Raw genomic sequence first — 16427 nt, forward strand, 5'->3', positions numbered from 1 at the left:
CTAGATCAGTGATCCGGGTGACTGTAATGAGTGGTCTCTGACACTAGAGGGCGACTAGATCAGTTGTTCGGATGACTGTAATGAGCGGTCTTTGCCACTAGCCGGAACCGCTCAACCTCGCGCAGATACTCAGGCTCCTTCCCTACCAGAGAGGTGACATTCCACGTCCCTAGAGCCAGCTTCTGCAGCCAGGGATCAGACTGCCAGGGTCCCCGCCCCTTGCTGCCGCCCAGCTCACATTGCGCGCAACCCCTACGGCTCCTCCCGCAGATGGTGAGCCCACGGGAGTTGGGGCCAATGTAACCCTTTCGGACTGAGCCCAACCGGGCACCATGGGCGAAGGCCTGGCCACCAGACGCTCACTCTTGTACCTCACCTCCAGGTCTGGCTCCTGAGGGGGGTCCCGGTAACCAGCGTCCGGGCAAGGGAACGTCGATGCCCAGGTTTGTCTTCATCATAGGTTTCGATGAGCCGTACTTGGTCTGGTCCCTCCCCTAGACACCTGTTTGCCATGGGTGACCCTACCAGGGGCATAAAGCCCCAGACATCATAGCTGCAAGGTTTTTCGGGACGCACAAACTCCTCCACCACGATAAGGTGACGGCTCAGGGAGCGGGATACTGATGACTGTAATGAGTGGTCTCTGCCACTAGAAGGCGACTAGATCGGTTATTCGGATGACTGTAATGAGTGGTCTCTGCCACTAGAGGGCGACTAGATCAGTTATTCGGATGACTGTAATGAGTGGTCTCTGCCACTAGAGGGCGACTAGATCAGTTATTCGGATGACTGTAATGAGTGGTCTCTGCCACTAGAGGACGACTAGATCAGTTATTCGGATGACTGTAATGAGTGGTCTCTACCACTAGAGGGCGACTAGATCAGTGATGCGGTTGAATGTAATGAGTGATCTCTGCCACTAGAGGGCGACAAGATCATTTATTTGGATGACTGTAATGAGCGGTGTCTGCCACTAGAGAGCGACTAGATCAGTGATCCGGGTGACTGTAATGAGTGGTCCGTGCCACATCAGATGGTAACTTCATTCTATGCACTTCTTATACCAATATTAAAAAGGCTGATTTTATTATTTTATTGTTTTTTTATTGTATTTTTTTTTACATTTTTGTGAAAGAACAAAATTGCTCAACAATCAAAAAGACAATTGGTGAAGGAATATGAAAAATGAAGTAGAAGAGCATTAGATTTTAAGTCATTGTTTGGTATCATAAAAATTAATTTGTTAAAAGCTCCTTTTTCACACATTGTCATGCATCTTTTCTTTCCATGCTTCCACTTTATGTAAAATAATAGAATAATAACAATTAACAGGAAGCCCATATTTAACCAGAACTGGTGTGAAAGAGGCATTTTCTTTGTAATGGACTTTTTGGACATAAATAGAAATATTTTTATCAAAATTTTTCCTCTAAATTTATTTACTTTATTGACTATTTATTAACTTTCCTATAATAAAACTCATTAAGGCGAGCAAATCTTAATCCCTGCTTGTTGCCTTACACAATGATTTACTACCTTGTTAAATGTAAATAGTAAACTTTGTCAATGAAAAATCACAGTCAAATATTATAAAATGGCCTGTAAGACCTGAAGTCAAGTAAAAAAGTAGCACATAGCGTATATCCAAGATCAGATGTTTAAATTTGAGGTGAATCTGTAATGCTGCAGTGGAATCCTTTGAGCATATTTCCACTGTCCACTGTCAAGCAGTTTCTGGATTGATATAAGAGATTGCTGTCACTAAAAAATACAATATTCCATCATTTAGGCTTTTGACGTTTTGTATATTTCATGGTTAACCTAAATCAGAATTTCTCTGATGTAATCAACATTGTTATTTTATTGGGAAAATAACAATAAATAAATAACAAAATAAAGAAATAAAAACCTTTCCTGTGCTTGTTTTAAAAATTAGTTTTTCATATATTATTCTAAGAAAAATGTCAAAGATGTATTTTAAAAAATCTGCAGCGACATCTTAAATTTTTTCCCCTAGAAAAGTTGTTTCATGTGATCTATATGTAACTGATTAACATTATTTGATTTAGTCTTTTTATGGTAGATGATAGCTATGTAGCTTTACTTTTTATTTAATTGTACACATTTACTGAACCCTTTTGGTATGTTTTTTGATGTTCCAATACTTTTGTTGACCTATTTCGTGGTGGGATTGACATATCTGGTACATTACATACATTTGTACAGCGTACTTCCTTCACAATGGATTGCATATGTTAGCAGTAAATAATAAAAAAGGAAAAAGGCAGTGGTTCCTGTTAAACACAGCTGCTCTGAGGAAAAAAAGCTTTTAAAAAAAAGTCATAAAATTACTGTAAAGTTTGTTAAATGCAACTATAAAGGACCACCCAGTGAAGAGAGATAACTGTATGGAAAATGTAAAAATTTTTTAATGAATTGCACTACTTTAATTTATTTATTTGATTGTAACGCGTTTTTGAATGTTATTAAAATGTCAGACTTGGATAACTGTAATGAGTTGTCTCTTCCACTAGAGGGCGACACAATTTGTAGTCCAGACGAGTCCGGACCATTAGTGCCCCCTTGTGGCAGGGATTGCCCATTACAGTGGTCATTAGTCCGGTCATTAGTCCGGCCCAAACCATTATTTTTGCAACAACTCCTGCTGCACTCAAACGCCACCATACTACACAGTGTAATGTAGTCCAACACAATGACAGTGGAATAATTTTTCTTCCTGACTATGTCATCATGTTTTGTCTTCTTCTGTGCGGTGAACATCCTGTTCTGAACATACATGTTTCTCATGGGAAAGACTACGGTGGCCCTGAAGTGTCACAGCAAAACAAAAGCCACAACACAACACAATTAGCCACAACACAATACATTAAGCCACAACACAACACAATTAGCCCCAACAAAACACATTAAGCCACAACGGAAGTGATTTTTTTTTTCTCGGGACCACCATAATGGAATTAACATCATCTGAAAGGGAGCAGCGATTACATAACATCACGGGAAGTCAGCTATTTTCAGTCCTTACAGATGATAAACGGGAGATCGTTTGAAAAAGTCCAAAAAGAAAAGAAAACACTGATGGTTAAAAAAAAAAAAAAGAAAATAAAAATGAAAAAAAAAAAAAAGAATTGTGTTGTGTTGTGGCTTAATGTGTTGTGTTGTGGCTTTTGTTTTGCTGTGACACTTCAGGGCCACCGTAGAAAGCTGAACATGACCTTGATATTACTACAGTTTTAAAACTCCTTACAAGCACCTGTTCTTCAATTTGCTCTGAGCTCACATTCGGTTCACATCTTCTTGTCACCTGTATTTATGCTTAAAGTGAACTCCTTGCAAGATCAATTTACTCTACCAAGATTCTGTTGGTCTGTCGTTCCTGTTTTAAATGTTGTGATATTATCTAACCAACAAGTTGTCGGGTTGCCTGGCTCAGTTTCGCGGTGTCCATGATCATGTAAAAGAGTTAATGTGTTCGATAAACTGTGTTCCGGTGATTTTGTTTTGAAGGAGCCATACCGGAAGTGTGCGCCGTGATGTGGTTGTAAAAGTGACGGTGCTGAAGAGTAGTAAAGACGGCGGCTGTGCCAGTTCCGCAGAAACGCTCCGTGTCCTTATTTTGTATATTGCAAAGTATAGGCGTGCAAACGGGACCCTCGGTTACAATCATACACGGGCTGGTGTGAATACAAAATGCCAGGACCGATTTTTAGCTGTAGTCCACCCTTATGACTACTATTATTACGTTATCATTATCAATATTAATCAATCAGCAAATGCTTTGAAACAATTTCGCTCAGGTCTTTTTGTCCTTTCGCGGATTCCCTACTAATACCATACCGTAAAACCTGTTTTTGCGCAGCTAAATTTGAGCCAGAATGAAGTTTTAAGCGATTTACTTTCTTTACAGCAGTTCAGTCTGTCAGAGTTTCGCTTAGATTTTTATCTTTGCATTTAGTTTGTCAGTTTGTGTACTGCAGGTATTTATTTATTTTTTTAAATTGAATAACAAATGAATATGAAGTCCCATTGATTGTGATTCTAATGTATATAATAAACAATGCTGTATATCCCTTCTCTTTTGTTAGGGTCCGCACTGACTCTTTTTTAGGTTTCAAATGTGTAAAAGAACAACATTTTTTGTCGAGGCTTTTTGTCTTTGTCAGGAATCTCTAAAAAAAAAAAAAAAACTATAACCTTTGTTGGGTCCTTAGGGTCGGTTTTGACATAGCTGTATAATTAAGATTATACGAGGGAATAACTAGAACTAATAATTTAGTAAAATAATTACTAAAACGGAAATTTAAAAAGCAAAATCATGCAACAACATGGACTGGTCTTGAACGTAGACGGACTGTATTCAGTTTTGAATGGGTGACTTGCAGAGTTCACACCTGCAGAAATTAAAACACCTTTAAGTGAGGCAAGTTTTGAGCCATAAAGCGAAATGAATGGGTGACTTTCTGCGAAGTCCGACAATGAGGAGGACCAGCCAGACGACACAGTGATGAGGTCTGTTTATTCGCTAAAAGATTAGTCCCAACATGGTAAAATCTGTTGGAGGTAGCCTACCTCAACTGTAAATGTTATCAAAATGACATTAGCAGTGACAAGAATCACTGAAATGCAAGACATATTTTGAGAATTTCTGGCAGTTTTATTGAAAGAGGCAAGGAAACTCAAGGGGAAAATGTGCTAAAAATCCTCCACGTTCAGGGCTTTCTTTAAGCGATGGGTCCAAAGTGTAATACCACGTTAGCTAACATAAAAAACAAATATACTCTAATTTATTTTTTAAAGTGTTATAACACACTCTATCTGAAACAAAACAACATTTTATTTACTCATATAATCCTCTTGAGGTTCATTTTTACCAGTTTTTTTTCGATTAAACCGATGGGTTTATTGCATAAACAGTATATATAAGGGTATAGAAAAGCCCACACCAAAAGCAATAAAATAACTATTCTCGTGGGGGAAAAAAAGCATAACAAGGTGGAACCGAAGGTCTGTGCACCTAAACTTTTACTATGTACAAAACAAGAACACAAACAGGTGCCGTGGAATTAGCGCTTCTTTATCCGCCAGCACCGTCAATTTCCCACCAACACCACAGCATAAACTTCCGGTTTGGCCTTTTCAAAATTAAACTGTAGGAACGCCGCTCACTGAACACATTAGTATTTTACGAAGGTAATGCAGAAATAAAAACATTGGAGGATAGATATTTGTTTCAAGACATAGACCAAAACTGACCTATTAACGTAAGAGATAAAAAAACGATAGAAAAAAGACGTTTTTACAATTCTGTTGCGTTTCAAAGTCAGTATTTGCCACATTTATTCTTCGATAATCCGGTCAGAAAACCTTTCTTATTTCTGTCCGTAGTATTTAGAGAAATTCCCAAAGCTTCAAAAGAACCTCTCTGGGTGTGGGAGAGAACAGGAGGATGAAAGCTTTCTGGTTGAATTTCTGGTTAAATGTGATTTTTAACATCTTGAATTTTCACATTTGTTGCCATATCACCGTACATTTATAAAGTGGACGTGAACGCACCATGGCCAGTGAGCTTCTCAGCCGTAAGATACAGAGTAGACGCGCACGACATTTTCAAGCGGGCAAAGCGTGGATGGTCAGAGGAGAGGATGCGGTGACGGCAGGCCAAAATGAGAGAAACTAAGAATATATCAGAGTCCCCTTCTCAAGCGGGAAAAGAAATACCAGCGAAAAAACAAAAACTGAGCAGTGACGAGAACAGTAATCCCGATTTATCAGGAGACGAGAACGTAAGCGCGTGTTTATACGATCACAACTCGGTGTTTTGGCGGGTTAGCTCCGTGCTAAAGTAGCCGGGCTGCTAGATGAAATCTTAGCATCATTGTCCACCCAAACCGGCTCGCCTAACACACCTGCAGCTGCAGTGGTATTGACTCTAAACCAGTTTGCTATCTAAGCCGTCTTGTAAACACAGATGTTTCTGCTATTTTAGCTCCGCGAGCTGTAATGTTCACGTGCAGGACTAGCTGTAGAAAAAGCAGCACATTAACCAGCGCGTTGCTGCTGCTTGGTCTAAATGTAAACAATGTGAAGAAGAATAACCTGTCAAATTGCAAGTTTAATCCTAAATTTAACTACACTTTAAAGGTGTTTTCACGATGGCTTATTGATAATAACCTGTTGTTTCCAACATGAACCCATATCAGAGCCATCTTTGTGTTTTTCTAGTGTTATTTGTCACTTTTAAGTAGAATTAAACGATGTAAACAAATAAAACTTAACAGAAGAAAATAACAGTTTTGTAGAAAATGTCAAGGATCCATGTAGAGAAGCATTATGTTAGCTTCAACCACCAGAAACGACCATTATAAAAAGATTTAAATCACATTTTCCCACATATAAACCCATGGAGATGGTCTTGTTCACAGTAACTAGATGCATTTAGTTTAAGATGGTATTATCTGTTAACATCCTGCCAAGTTCTACATTGTCTTTAACAATCAGACTCCAAAATACATCAAAGAACTCAAACAATTATCACCAAGGTTGTCCAATTTTATGTGAAAATAATACATGGAAACATGCTTATATTTGCAGGATGACGCCGTCAGTGTTGAGAGTGGGACCAATGCAGAGCGCCCGGACACACCCACCAACACGGCCAACGCTCCGGGCAGGAAGAGCTGGGGAAAGGGCAAGTGGAAGTCCAAGAAGTGCCGATATTCTTTTAAATGTGTCAACAGCCTGCGGGTGAGTTCACCACCAACCCTGAACACATTTTACGACGAGCGTGATGATCACCAGCAGCATCTCCACGTGTTTTTAGGAGGACCACGGTCAGCCGCTGTTTGGAGTCCAGTTTAACTGGCACAGCAAGGAGGGAGACCCACTGGTGTTTGCAACAGTCGGGAGCAACAGGGTAATGTCCCAGCATCTTCTTGTCTGTCCTAAAGTTGCCAACACAGTCTATAATTAGTTATGGACGGTACGATGTCATTAGTTTATGGTACTTTATGTCCGTTGAAGGAAAATTACATGATTGTACAGAGTGCAGGAATATCTGACAGGCAGATTATTATGAACATGAAGGCTTGAGAGAAGTCATAATAAAAAAAAAGATCAATGAGTAAATTAATTGTTTTGACAATGATTAAACTACAAATTTATGTAAAATTAATTTAATTTTTTATATTAAAGAAAATGCTCTACCAGATGTCGCTATCACTCTATCATCATCATCATCATCATCATCATTATGAGTCATTATAGACACCATAGTCATAAAACATGGAAGAAATACACCAGGGTTGGTTTTAAACTGGTGTTGCATCATGCATGACTATTACTCCTCTGGGAAACTGCACTTTTTCTTCCTCCTCCTCTTCCTCCTCCAACATGGAGCTTCTAGATTTGCCTAAAATCAGCTTCTGTTTGTCTTTTAACCAGTTCTGTCTTTGCTTCACCAGGTAACTCTGTACGAGTGTCACTCTCAGGGAGAGATCCGACTCTTGCAGTCCTACGTTGATGCAGACGTATCCTTCCGCCTGATTGCATCGAAACCATCTTCCTACTTTTTATTCCACGTCTCTTCACAGATATACAAGTTAACGGCGGCTTTTCTGTCTTTTAAAGCTCTGATATGAGTTGATATTTTAAGTGAATCTTTGCAGCTTAGTGGATCACTCGTCAGCTCTGGAGCGAAGCTGGAAGTCGTGTCTAGCAGATGGTTGCAGAAAGTATGGACCTGCTAGTTTCCTTAATGATTTCCCGAAGGCAGATGAGAACTTCTATACGTGCGCTTGGACCTACGACACCAGCACAAGTCATCCCCTGCTGGCTGTAGCCGGGTCCCGCGGCATCATCAGGGTCATCAACCACATCACGATGCAGTGCATCAAGGTAAACCGGCTACATCCTCCACGGTAGGGCTGCACAATTCATCGTTAAAGAATCGCGATCTCAATTCATACTCGTATGCGATCTCATTTTCAAATGACAATGATTTAAAAAAAAAAAAAAAAAGACCATGAATGTCGCGCATTTCGAACTGGGACATCACCGGCATCAAAACAAGCGCTCCCTCTTTTTCCCTCAACAAATGACAACACGGATCCTTAAACCGCACGACGCAGATGCCGGCTGGTAGGAAAAAACGTGGCAACTTTCTCGCTAAATCTGGCGACTTTTTTTTTTTTTGTTGTTAAAAGCGACGAGCGACAAATCTGGCGACTTTTACTGGAGTTATTGGAGACTTTTCTGCTGTTTTGGTGACTGACTTGAAGGTGCATATTGTTTAGCAGTGACTGTAAGGAAGGAGCGGCGGGAACATCTCCCCGTCATAAAGCGCTCAGCCGGTCAGAGGAGCAGAGAGGACACGTGCACAGTCACAATGAATAGTGCACGTACAAATCCACTGCTGACAGAGTGGGATGTAAACTAGCATCATTTCTGTTGTCTCTGTTTGGTCCATTCAGATTGTTAATGTCCAGTTTAATCTGTCCACATGCTGTAATGTAATGGATGCTGGAGGAGAGAGGAATAATGTGGGAGAAACAAAATATGTTTAATAAATATGTTTAGTACTATGAATAAACTCTTCTCTGCGGGTTTTTTTTTAATGTTACCATTGAAATAGGCTATCACTTTAAAAAAGTAGATTTTGAATCCCTTTAGACCCACATTGCATAAATCACTTTTGTCCTCCTTTGTTAAGTGTCAGAATATCAAATTTAACCACATGACTACTGTGTGAAATTTCTAGCTTCATGTCCGACACTCCAGTTGTTTGTATGTTAAGAGACATCCCTACCTCTCATCTCTGTATGCACAGAAATAATATTGTTCAAAAGTGTTACTATTAAAATTATTCAAAGGTTGTGTGTAAGAGAAGACAAAAGAGACACTTATTGTTTTTATGTTCAGTGTCAGCTGTTGCAAAGTTGATGTGTCGATAATACGTGATAATACGGGCAATGAATATTTCTACTGGAAAAAAATCATGATCTCAGTTCTCAGCAAAAAAAAAAAAAAAAAAAAAAAAGAATCGTGCAGCTTGACCCCACGGGAAGCCAGAACTATTTTCTTGTTCTCGAGGCCCCGAGACGTCACGCAAAGACATCAGGATTAGTTTTAATCTGATAACGGATAAATTTGTAAAAATTCTCATAGGAAATAATGATAAATCAACAAGACAGACTTTAAGTAGTAAAAGAAAACAGAACAAACTATGATGGAGCAGATCTGTCCCTGCTTGACCAGTAATAATAATAATCAGTGGTGGGTTATAATGAGAATGCATTCTTTTGTGTGTACCAAAATATTATCATCTAATAAAATGAAGTATGAAGCCAAACAAGTTCCAACAGCACTTTGGGACTTTTCATCCTGAACACAAAGAAAAGCCTGAAGGTTACTTTAGAAATAAAGTTTTGTTTTAGTAAAGCAGCATCGTCTCATAGTGAACTTCACTCACCTCAAGTCGTTTGCAGAGATTCCTGGTCGCAGAAGAATGGATGATAGTACTGACGTGGTTTTAATTATAAATACCTACAATACGGCCACTAAAACTAAAGAGACTTTTCTTAGTTTGTTTCTGTGGTCCATGTGACGGGTGGGGGGGGCGCGACATTATTGTCGTTGATGAAAAGGAGGGCCTACAGAAAACGTTTGGGAACCACTGGTGACAGAGGATCCTTCTGTCAGATGATCAGATTCTCCGTGCGCACGTGGGCGCATTGATTTGTTTACATGAAGAAACGGCGTAAGAAATCTTCCCGTTTGTGTCTGTTTGCAGCATTACGTCGGTCACGGGAACGCCATCAACGAGCTGAAGTTTCACCCGAGGGATCCGAACCTCCTCCTGTCCGTCAGCAAAGGTAAACGCCTCAAAACGCCCGTTGAGTCGCAGAAGAGTCCGAAGTGAAAGAATTAACATCAAAAATTCTGTTTAAAAGGATAATTAAAGACGTTTTATTAAGCAGATATTATGAATAATATGAAAATGAGATATGATTAAAAATGAGTTGTATAACTGGAATTGCTTAAAAACCAACCAAAAAAAAAAAAAAAGATTTAGTTGGTGGGATGCTGTGTACCTGATTAAGTTCTGTAGATTTATTTTCATTTTTGTATAATTTGTTTTGCTTTTGGTCTCTTTATTTACTGCAGTGATGTTTGGGTGAAAAGAAGGCAGATATTATCAGACTTTACTTCTGCTGCTCCTTATTTCAGTCAACTTTAAACTTGAAAATATGTTCAGATTTTAAAATATGTTTTGATCTATTGAATGAAATGAATGAATAAAAAAAAAATTGTCATCTTCCTGCTGATGAAATGTTTAATTGAATGAGTAATCTTGCTTTAGATAGAACGTTTAATTGGTCCTGTTTTATTGTTGTTTCCTCAGATCACGCTCTGCGACTGTGGAACATAAAGACAGACACATTAGTGGCGATATTCGGAGGCGTGGAGGGTCACCGAGATGAAGTCCTGAGTGCTGTAAGTGTTTGATTACATCCCTGTGATTACTAACAAGACACCTTTTCCTCCAGTCGATGGGAGAGGAGCATCCTAGCTACGTCAGAGAAGAGTTAAAGGCTGATTAAGCCGAGTCGTTGGTTATTCCAGCGGCAAACCGACGTAAACTCTCCGCTGCAGTCCTCATCCTGAACAGCAGGTGTCACTACTGAGCAGATGACGACACAGGAAAAATCATTGTAACTTTATTGAGTTTTGATTGCCTGAAAAGATGATTTATTCATTATAGAGAAAAAGCATCTCACACACTTTTTATTCCATCTGCAGCATGAAATACAGGACATGCATGATGAGGAAAAACAGGAATAAAGGCTCCGGCGTTCTGTATGAGGTGTCATACACCTCTAACTAGAACGGGATATTCCGTTTATTTCAGTCTTTTATATAAATGTTTGTAACAGAGCGTCAAACTTACTGGCGACTTTATCACGTAAACCTTGCAAGAAAGAAGTTAGATGCCTTTTTCCTCCAGAACTTTCTTCAGTCCTACTTTCTGTTACGGTCCCTAAACTAAATTCAATTAAATTCAGCTTTATTTGTATCGCGGCACTTCACAACAATGTTGTCACAGGACACTTTACGTACACATCATTTCAAGCCAATTCATACATATCCTATAACAGAAACCAACTGATTGCATCGAGTCATGACTTGGATCCAATCCTCCATCCTGAGCTGCACGCGGCGACAGTGGGAAGGAAAAAACTCCCCTTTAACAGGAAGAAAACCTCCGGCAGAACCCGGCTCAGGGAGGGCAGCCATCTGCCTCGACTGGTTGGGGTGGAGAGGACAGGAAAGACAGATCAACATGTACAACTGCACTTATTCAGGAAGACCTGCGGAAAAAAGGAGAAATAAGTTAAGAGACGGCAATATTGGCATATATTTATACATTAATATATTAGAGAAATAGAGCGAGGTACTTCTCAGTGCATCAGGTAACACCCCCATTGCTACATAAGTAATGGATGGCTAGACTACCCATAACTATAATAAGGCTCAAAATTAGGAACCATAACATACAAGAGAGACGACCGCCAACAATCAACATTTAACAAAAGTTTATTAAAGAAACCAACGGCAACCAAAGGAGGATATTTCCTCTTCTTCAGACCTTCTCTGTAACCATGGAGATGGTTGTGTGTGAAAATCCCAGTAAACACTCAGACCAACAACCGTTCAACCTCATCAGATCGTCTTCACCATGACAACCAAACGAGCCGAGTTGCTGCCGTGTGATTGGTTTAGTGTTTGTATTAACCAGTCTGAACGGCTTTTACATTCTTGCTTCTCACGCTTCTCGTTCCTTTTTTTTTTTAAATCCGACATGTTTTATGTGGACGGGTTTTCTCAGGAAGGAGGTGCAGAGAGGCACGTTTCTCTGCACATCATCGCTCATTTAGCTGCTGCTGATCTCCATTTGCAGCGTTTTAATTATCACATGTTTTAATTTGGGCTTCGTCTCTACGTTTGTCTTCTGCTGCTTGATGTCATCTTTCTCAGCTTGTAAATCTGTATTCGGGGTTTGGAAACCAGCATTTTCAGGCTCTTTGTGAGTTCATTGGAAGTTTCCATCTTCTGCACTGTTTAGATGTGAGGAAACGACGAGTTTCCTAAAGCTGCATATGTAAAGGAAACACAGACAAGCTTCCTGCAGTTTTCCTGGAGTCCTTTTAAAGTTTGGTGATGAAACAGAAACGTGTGAGAACACGATCTGTTTATTTCTGCAGGACTTTGATCTGCTGGGAGAGAAGATCATGTCATGTGGGATGGACCACTCGCTCAAACTCTGGAGGATCAACTCAGAGAGGTTGCAGAAAGCCATTCGCGGCTCGTACGAGTACAACCCCTCAAAGACAAACCGGTGAGTTCCTCCTGTTTTACTGTCAGTGTGGAATAAAACCAGAATAGCTTCATTTATTCATGAAGGAAATTTTCTCTTCAGGCCTTTCGTGTCTCAGAAAATTCACTTCCCCGACTTCTCGACGCGAGACATCCACAGAAACTACGTGGACTGTGTGCGGTGGCTCGGGGATCTCATTCTCTCCAAGGCAAGACCCTGAAATCCTTCAGTTTTTTTTACTCATTCCTGTCATTTAGATTCAATTTAAACCCGATTTCTGTAAATTAAAAGGACATAATTGTTTAAAAATCTTAAGTGAGAACTGTTATTATAAGCATACATGCGCTTTTTGTTACCGTAGTCTTGTGAAAACGCCATCGTCTGCTGGAAACCAGGGAAGATGGAGGACGACATCGACCACATTAAGCCGAACGAGTCCAACGTGACGATTCTGGGACGCTTTGATTACAGCCAGTGTGACATCTGGTACATGCGCTTCTCCATGGACTTCTGGCAGAAGGTCTGGAACCTTAGTTTTCATTTTCATGCCAACATCTTTCCCATCCCTTATTCCAGAATAGTCGTGTAAAATATATACATATAAACATAATGCAGCGATTTGCAGATCTCATATTTCATTCCCAGCAGAACGTAAACAACTTCTCAGATGATGAAACTGAGACGATATGAGCTCATTTTGATTCTGATGGCAGCAACGTGTGTGTAAAAAGTTGGAACAGGAGCAACAAACGGCTGGAAGGGTAACTGGTAGAAATAAAAACAACTGGAGGAGCTCTTAACAACCAATCAGGTTAACTGGCAGCAGATCAATGACATAACTGGGTAGAAAAGGAAATATCCAGAGTCTGACAGATGTTAAACTGGAGAGATTCACCAGCATTTTTCAGATAAATGCTGCTACTAAAGATCCGTCCGTCTAAAATGTTTGTCAGTTCAGATTCAGAGAATCTGGGGGAGTCTCTGTATGCAGGGGACAAGGCTGAAGCCCAAAACCAGATGTTTGTGGTCTCCAGCGCGGTATTAATCACAGACACGATTCTCTCCTGGAAATGCCTGCATGGAACCGGGAACTCTTCCAGAAATCAGTTCACGCTGAAATCCTCATCTGATCCTGTCCAGACAACGTCTCTTTCAGGGAAGACTTTGCAGATTTCAGCAAGACGATGCTGAACCACATCCTGCATCCATCAGAGGAGAACTGGTCTGCCTGCAGTCCAGTTCTTTCACCAGTACAAAACATCTGTAACGTCCAACAAGATCCAGGACTGTAGAGCAGCTAGAATCCTGAATCAGACCAGAACGGGACGACATTCCTGTCCTAAAACTCCAGTAACTCGTCTCCTCACTTCCCAGATGTTTACAGATGTTAAAAGAGACGCTAACAATGCTAAACATCATCCTGGAACTGCTTTTTACAGACGTGTTGCTGCCATCAGATATTTTCATCATCTGACATGTTATTTATGTTCCACTGGGAATAAAATGTGTCTTAATGCGATTTGGAAATCCTTCTGGTTTCATTTCCATTTTACACAACGTTCCCAAACCTCAAAGCGGGCGCAGCTCTGTCGCTGATGCTCTGTCCTCCGTCGTGCTGCTTTGACAGATGCTGGCGTTGGGAAACCAGGTGGGGAAGCTTTACGTATGGGACCTTGAGGTGGAGGACCCACACAAAGCCAAGTAAGTGACAGATTTGTCATCGCAGAAGAAATGTGGCTTTAAATCACGCTGACGTCCAGGACGTTTGCATCACAGGGTGGAAAATATGAGACACTTCATACGGCTTTGATTGGTGGAAAACAGGCGTTAGCATCAATGTTTTACTGACCTTGTGGGTTGTGAGCTTGTGGAGTGTAAATTTTCTTTTATAAACAGGAGTAATGATACTTTACATCTAGTTCTAGGCTCTTGTTGTCGTCCTTTTACTGTTTTACTGCAGTATTTGCTGAATTTTAGTCGTCAGGAGTGTAAAATGATTATATGTTCATAGAGCTGGCCGATTAATCGGATTTTAATCTCAGTTTTAATCTCGATCTGGGTTTTCAACGATCATAAAAATAAAAGGGTGCGATTATTTTTCTCTTAGCAGTTTCCTCTCCTGCTGTCTTCAGCTGCTAATCAGGCGTCTCTGGCGTTGCAGCGCTGTGCTGTAAACTCCTCCCACAGCCGCTTTGCTTTCATTCAGACACTGTTGCCAACTTGGCGACTTTTTTTGTTAAAAGCGACAAATCTAGCAGCTTTTACTGGAGTTATTAGAGACTTTTCTGGTGTTTTGGCGACTGACTTGAAGGCACATATTGTTCTGCAGTTACTGTAAGGAAGGAGCAGCGGGAGCCTCTCCCGTCCTAAAGCACTCCCAGGCGGCCAGTCTCAGTCGGCTCCGGCTGCAGGTCCATGTAGAATAACTGCAGTAGGTTGTGGAAGTTCACCTAAACATAGTTTATACCATTGTCAGTAAGAACTGGCTGCATTATTTTCCTATACATAGTTCGGCGAGTTAAATCACTGTAATATCCCTCTGTCACAGGGCGTTACCATAGCAACGCGTTAACCTGCTGGTTCAGATCAGCCGTCTTTTAACAGGTGGATGAGAGAAACGCGCTGCAGCCTGACAGCGGTTGTTTGGCATAAAACGTACATCCAGGCCAACGTAAAATAGTTCGTATAATTTAGTATATTTGGCAAATGTAAAAAAAATAAATACAAATTTGTTCTAAAACGTTTACTGTGCCTGCGACCCTTCACTGAGCGGTTAGGATAATGAATGAATGAATAAATGAATGTTTACTGTGTGGGACCATGGCATGACCGGATTAAACAACTCTGAAGCGTGCGCCGAGCCGAGAACAGCGTTGTTTAATCCTTACTTATATTTATTTATTCAGTTTAAATCAGTATTTGCACTTTGTCAAGACAAAGCTTCATGTTATTTATTTGTTTTCTAAGATTTGTGGAATCCTAAAGCTTCGTTTAAAAGCCACGGTTTAATGTTAACTATATTCATGTTGTTAAAGATAAAAGGATAATCATGTTAAATAATCAAGATCTCAATTTAATTTTTGCCATAATCGAGCAGCAGCCCTACATGTCCATGCTAATGTTGTGCAGCTCTTTTGTAAAAGCATGCACTAATGCAAACTGCACCGTTCATATTGTGATGCAAGACACACACAAGCAAAGCAGCTTCTAACGAAGGTTAGCTGGTAGTTTTGAAGAAATGCATTGTGGGAAAGTGGGATTTTATGATTCTGCAAACTCTACAGAGGGTGAAAACGTAAAGCTCCAGCTGGGGATCGCTTCAGTGTCCGATGCAGCTGGACACTCGGTTGGATTTATTCAGGGATTTCACACATCTGATTACTGACATTTTCACACATTGCCAACTTAACTTTTTACATCCAAGCTGCAGCTTTTTCACTTCCTTCTTAGCTGTATCTGAGGAAATGTTGTCATGGTTGCATGTGTGGAGCCAGGTCATGCTGCCGCTGTGTTAAGTTACCATCTCTCCGCTGCCCCTCAGGTGCACCACGCTGACGCTTCCCAAGTGTACGTCGGCCATCCGGCAGACCAGCTTCAGCCGCGACAGCAGCATCCTGATAGCCGTGTGTGACGACGCCTCCATCTGGCGCTGGGATCGCCAGCGCTGAACCGTGGTTCCCATCACAGTCCACCCCCCCCCCATTTCCACAACGTCCCACCAGTTTACAGACACACTGCAAGAAAAATGCCAATTTGTTTTTGTGTGCTCTGAAATCTTTTTCTTTTCAAGAAAGTGTTTTATTCTGAATAAAATGGCAGATTTTATATCCATCGCTGACGGTAAACTGCTCAGACTAAACAGTTTTTTTTTTCCCCATTTGACACGTTTTATAGTTTTTCTTGCTTTAATGCTCGTTCTTCAGACACATTCTCGCCTGTTCCATCATTTCTCTGCCTGTTTTTCGACATTTCGGTGGGCCTTTCATGGGTTTAATCCAAGTTTTTGTAAATATGTGCTCATGAGTCAATTTTT

The 16427-nt window shown here is 40.5% G+C and overlaps 1 protein-coding gene across 1 annotated transcript; it reads left to right on the top strand.

Annotated features, from left to right (window-relative positions):
• Positions 1-5639: 5639 nt before the first annotated feature.
• Positions 5640-16362, top strand: eed (embryonic ectoderm development). The gene is made up of 12 exons (XM_079263812.1): positions 5640-5804; positions 6613-6765; positions 6842-6934; positions 7482-7547; positions 7789-7914; positions 9809-9890; positions 10421-10512; positions 12282-12415; positions 12497-12602; positions 12756-12914; positions 14022-14095; positions 15936-16362. The coding sequence occupies exons 1-12, from the start codon at positions 5685-5687 to the stop codon at positions 16060-16062; spliced, it is 1332 nt and encodes a 443-aa protein (XP_079119938.1). The 5' UTR covers positions 5640-5684; the 3' UTR covers positions 16063-16362.
• Positions 16363-16427: the final 65 nt, after the last annotated feature.

The sequence above is a fragment of the Telmatherina bonti genome (genome assembly GCF_933228915.1).
Source record: "Telmatherina bonti genome assembly, chromosome: 24".
Lineage (NCBI taxonomy): Eukaryota > Metazoa > Chordata > Actinopteri > Atheriniformes > Telmatherinidae > Telmatherina > Telmatherina bonti.